A 6,033-nucleotide genomic window follows, 5' to 3' on the forward strand; every position below is an offset into this window, starting at 1 on the left:
TCCCATCTCTCATTTACAATAATTCACATCATCTTCCCCATCTGATTGTGTCTCCATTTTGTTTAATAGACATAATAAGTACACCTCTCAATTTTTTTATTCCAACATTGCCACTAGTCTTCTTTAGATAGGTCCCCAATCAGAAACAAAAGTTGGATAGAAGTACTAAAATTATGAAGGGGAAAAATAAAAATAGGGAGGTAGCTAGAAAGCAAAAAGCTCAAATAACCATATAGATAACATAGTTATGGACCATTGATATTTGATTAATTTAATAATACTAGCTACTCCATTGGAAACAGAGTACTTTTTGTCCTCAAGGTACAAACCTCATGTAGCATATATCTACATCTAAAAAGAAAAAAAGAAATAAAAAAAAATCAAAGCATGAGGTTAATGGGAGGCCAAACATAATGATCTCAACCAAACAAGGCCTTATATTAAAAACAAACTAAAATGTTTTACATTTGTGTCCCTCAAATGTGATGATGTTGTAGTTGCAAGAGTCTAGAATATGCACCCTCAGGCCTGCTTATAAGCTCAGAATGGCTACCTTGTTCCACAATGCGCCCATCTTGGACCACACCAATGCAATCAACCCCTCTTATGGTGGACAACCGGTGCGCGACGAGCACCGTGGTCCTCCCCCTCATGAGCCTCTCCAATGCCTCTTGTAGCACACATTCTGACTCAGCATCAAGTGCACTTGTTGCTTCATCAAGAAGCAATATTGTAGGGTCCTTAAGGACAGCCCTAGCAATTGCAATCCTTTGTTTCTGGCCACCCGAGAGCTGCACGCCCCGTTCACCAACGGGTGTTTTGTAGCCCTCGGGGAGACCACTAACAAAGGCGTGCACGTTGGCAGCTCTAGCTGCCTCAATCACCTCGGATTCCGTCACGCCCTCCTTTCCATAAGCAATGTTTTCGAATATCGAAGCGGCAAACAATGCCGGTTCTTGTTGGACCAAACCGATCTTGAGCCTCAAGGATTTCAAGTTAAGCTTCCTTATGTCTTTTCCGTCCACCATGACTTTCCCGGCTATGGGATCGTAGAACCGCTCGATAAGGGCGATGACCGAACTCTTCCCCGATCCGCTCGCTCCGACGAGGGCTTGGCTTTGGCCTGCCCTAATTCTGAGGTTCAGATCCTTGAAAACCATCACATCTGGCCTCGAAGGGTATGCGAAATCAACATGTCTAAGCTCGATTTCTCCACGAATTGACTCGACCGGATCAGCATCAGGATCGTCTGGATCGATCCTGGTGTGCCGGTCGAGGATAGAGAAAACAGAGCCAACTGCTTCCCCGCCTCGGATTATCTCCGGGGCGAGGCTAACGGTCTCTGCAACCGAATTGGCCGTTATGACAAGGACCACAAAGACCTTAATGACCTTCGAGAAGGTTGAAACTCCTTTGCTGACCAAATGTGCACCGTACCATAGAATGAGAGCCTCGGAGGCATAAAGCGCGAGCTGCGAGAGGCCGAACAAGATGCCGGAGCTCTGGCTCCGGCGAAGGCTTCGCATCTGCGGCACTCGCAGCTCGTGGCAGAAGACCGATAACATCTTGTTCTGTGCATTGAATGCTGCAACGGTTCGGATATTGCTCACTCCTTCCCCAGCAATCATACTTGTTTTTGCATGCGCCTTCGCTGTGTCTCCAGCAAAACCTTTTAGGGAAAGTTGCTGCACATTCAAATTACCATCTTCTTAGAACTAATCCATAATCAATTGTATCATTTTTGCACTAATTATCCAACATAACTCTTATTCATAAACAGTAAATTCTTCTATTCATTTTGGCACAAAGGGTATGGTACAATAATAATCCACAAGAAAAGTGCCAAAAGTGCATTAAAGTCGATGTGGGACCTTAACAACAGATGGTTCATCTTAACATAGACACAACCTATACTACTAAATCATTTATAAGACACTGATAGATTTGAAGGTTTCATCACCAATCAAGTCTATTTCCTTGCACTGTGCCTAGAGCATGCGCATAATATAATGCTACAATGAATGAATAGAACATAATTTTTAGTGAATTAGTACACCCTATAATAATTAATAATAATAGGTGTAAATCACAGTTATCAAAGTTTGTTAAGTCCTGTCTAATCAGGGAATCATGCATGGGTAAAGCTTTTTTCTTTATAGGAACTTTCTATTATAACTACTTTAAAGTCATTTTATATTATTTATTTTTCTAACAATTTTACATGTTACTAAAAGGTTAATTTTTTTCATACCTAAAAAATTCCCACATGCACAGAAGAAACATTTTTGGTGCAGCAAAACCCACATGGTCTCACATGCATAGTCAAAAAAATCTTAGTAAAATACAATAACACATGTCCAGAAATCACTGTTATAAGTCTGTAAGAAATCCATTAATGGTAATAAAATAACCAAAAATAATTATAAAATTATAAGATTGCAGGTAGTCTAGACAAACTAGACCTGAAAAAGAATGAACATGGTCACGGGTGACAATCTATAAGAGAATTGCAGATTCCTAGACAAATTAAAAAGAAAATCACACACATGAAGTTTCCTTTTTAGACCCAGTTGAATTTCAAGTTCCCGGTATCCAAAAAATATTATTAGAAAAAATGGAAGCAAGTGTTGATCATGAGAGGATCATTTTTCCTTAAGCTTGCATGCATATTTGAATACCAATGAAGGAGCCTTCAAAATAAAGATATTCATTATAAACATATCTAAGATACATTAATTTATAAATATGTTAAAAAATTCAGAACAAAAATTAATATGAATTAAAAATAGTAGTCTAATATTTGATATAGTGTTAATATTGCCTCTTAAAAATACATATAATATTCCTAAGTAAAAATTACACTAACAAAAATGAAATGCTATATGTTTTTTCCTTTTTCTATTTGATTTTCATTGAGGTAGAAGACTAGGTTACTATATGAATTATGACATGGAATTTGATGCTCAGATGTGGAATCTAATCTAACTACCAATGCTATGATCTACCTCCATGCATAAAAAGAGCTAAGAGCCTAAGAGAATAGACTTGAACATAGCAATTAATGAGCTTTTAATAAGATGCCAATACATGAGTTATTAGTTTTCACAATATTTTAATGCACTGTGGAGTGTGAAGGGAAGCACGTGCACCCTTCAACTTAGGTGGGTCTTTGTTGTTTTTGTTTTTGTCGTTTTCTGAGGGTTAGATTCTTATTAAAGAGTGTGTATTGTAAGATAGAGTTTAATTTTTGAGTTACTTTTTGGGCCCCACTACTAGTACTATACTATCATAGACTCTGGTCAACACTTAGCACATGCACATAAAAAATACCAGTGTCTTTAGTTACTATAATTTAATCTTCTTATTTTCATTTTCAACTTTCTGGGAGTTTTCAAACATTTTATGCCATACTTTGTGGTGATCTAGGATGAATAACAAATTTGGACCTTGCTAATTACTAATTCACCTATTACTAATTCAAGTATGTTACACACAAAAAAAAACCAATTACTAAATTAATCACTCATAAAAAAATATATAAATAAATAAATAAAAATACACAAAAATATACGCTAAAAATTCGTAAATATAAAAGTACATCTAAAAGACTAGTTTTGCTAGACAAAAGTATAATGTCGTTAGTAAGTGTGTGTACTTTTTGTCATTAAAAACAATATATGAAGTGTACTTTGATATTTATCGACTTCAAACTCTTTTATCTGTATTTTTTTTATTTATTGAAAATATATATTAAAATATAAAATACTGAATTTGAATAAGTTAAATGAGAAATGTATTTGACTGACCTGAGCGAAATTAGCTAGGACAAGGAGAGGGAAGGTAGCAAGAATGAGAAGAGAAACCCTCCATTCAACAATGAAAGCAACAATGAAAGAAGTGAGGAGGGAAGTCATGTTCTGTAAAATGACAGAAATCCTCTCAGCAATGGCAGACTTGACATCAGCTGCATCCGTTGCAAGCCTTGCTGCCACCAGGCTTGAGTTGTGTTCCTCCTCATCGAACCATCCTACTTCATTCCTCAATATAGCTACCATATACAAATCAAATCCACATTAATTAATTACATAACATAAAGATTTAATTAGTATTAGTGACTTAATTAATGTTAATTACCTGCAAGCATCATTCTTCTAACCCTAGTGGTGAGGTTCTCACCCATGATACTGAAAAAGTAATGTTGAATCAAATATGCACCAACCGCATAGAGTCCAGCTCCAATGTATATAAACACATACTCCTTGGTTTTCTTCTCCATGGATGCATAGTTTCTATAGTAAAAGACTTCAATCATGTTACTCATCACAATTGCAAATGTTGGCCCAATGAATCCGGAGAGAACAGAACCAACGGCTCCCATGATTGAGTAAGGCCATTCGGGGGCATTCATCTTCAGCAGCCGGAGGAAGTATCCATCCGGGGCCGGATTCTTCTTATCCGTCTCGGCATTGGATATCATTTCTATGCGGCCGTCGGCTCCGGTGCTGTATTGGTAGCTCAAGTTCCTTAAGCTTCCGGATCGGAGGCTTAAGGACTTTGTAGACAGGGAATGGCTGAGGCGGGAGGACCGTGTCCGGCGAGTTGAGGGGTTGGAGAAGTCCCTATTTCCAACCATTTCTTGGAACCTAATTAGTGATGCATAGGTTCCTGCCTTGGCAATGAGTTCCTCGTGTGTTCCTGTCTCCACCACTTGTCCTTGCTGGATGACGGCGATGGTATCAACGTTTCTTATGGTTGACAGACGATGAGCTACAACCACGGTTGTTCTTCCCACCATGAGCCTGTCTAGTGCCTCTTGAACAATGCTCTCTGATCCCGCATCTAAAGCACTTGTTGCCTCATCCAAAAGCAGAATCTTTGGATTCTTCAACATTGCTCTTGCAATTGCAATTCTCTGCTTTTGCCCTCCTGATAATTGCACTCCTCGTTCTCCCACCTATTGAAAAAATGGTAGTTACTTCAATGATATATCTTCATATAAAAAATTATAACAGTTTACAATATTAGATGTTATTATTGAAGTAGTCACCGACGAAGATAGTTGAGATGTAGATATCTAACCGTTCTCAACTGTCATCTTCAGGTGAAGACATTTTTAGTATTCAGAATTTTGTGAACCAAAAGAGGGAAAATAATAATAATAATAAAAATAAACCTGAGTGTTATAGCCGTTGGGAAGCAAGGTAATAAAGCTATGAGCATTTGCAGCAGAAGCTGCTGCTTCCACTTCAGCCATTGTTGCATCAGGTTTTCCATAGAGTATGTTCTCAAGAATGGTGGTTGCGAACAGCGCAGGTTCTTGATTCACCAATCCGATTTGATCTCGCAACCATTTTAGTTGCAGTGTCTTGATGTCCACATTATCAAGCAGAACTTGACCTGCTTCGCCATTTCGAAATAAAAAAACAGAGACTAAGCATAACTCCATAGTTCAGATAAAAAACACCTTGCTATTTATCTAAAACTTTTTTTACCTTCATTTGGATCATAGAACCTTTCAATCAAGGAAACAACTGTACTCTTTCCTGATCCACTACCACCTACAACCGCCACTGTTTTCCCGGCCGGGAAAAAGATTGAGAAGTTGCGAAAGATCATGACATCCGGCCGCGAGGGATAGCTAAAACCAACATCCTTGAATTCAATGTTTCCATTAACCTCTCCCAAGCACTTGCCTTCCAAAGGATCCTCCACAATTGTTGGTTTCTGCTTGATGATCTCCATTAACTTGTATCCGGCTGCTTTGCCTTTACTAAAGGCGCCTAAATTTGAAAAAGACTGTCCCAAACTCCTGCATAATCAAAGCAGATATAAAAAAAAAATTGAAAGAAACATGAACAGAGTCATGAAAACTCAAAAAGGCTCTTACATTCCACCAACAATGGCCGAGAATATAGCCGTGAACGCCTTGCCTCCGTCGGTCTGTCCATTTCGGATGAAAACGCCGGCGTACCAAAAGACTAGTGCCCATGACATGCAAGCTATTCCATAGGTGCATCCAAGGCCTAATCCTTT

The 6,033-nt window shown here is 38.4% G+C and overlaps 1 protein-coding gene across 1 annotated transcript in view; it reads right to left on the minus strand.

The window, feature by feature from the left end:
- LOC107622635 (ABC transporter B family member 19) overlaps window positions 234-6,033 on the minus strand; it is a gene marked incomplete in the record, with an annotated part of 9,502 nt that continues 3,702 nt past the window's right edge. The window contains 6 exon segments of the mRNA XM_016324614.2: window positions 234-1,685; window positions 3,807-4,048; window positions 4,135-4,954; window positions 5,174-5,397; window positions 5,493-5,809; window positions 5,888-6,033. Of these exon segments, the coding sequence (XP_016180100.1) occupies window positions 477-1,685; window positions 3,807-4,048; window positions 4,135-4,954; window positions 5,174-5,397; window positions 5,493-5,809; window positions 5,888-6,033 (2,958 nt within the window).

The sequence above is a fragment of the Arachis ipaensis genome, chromosome B10 (genome assembly GCF_000816755.2).
Source record: "Arachis ipaensis cultivar K30076 chromosome B10, Araip1.1, whole genome shotgun sequence".
NCBI lineage: Eukaryota > Viridiplantae > Streptophyta > Magnoliopsida > Fabales > Fabaceae > Arachis > Arachis ipaensis.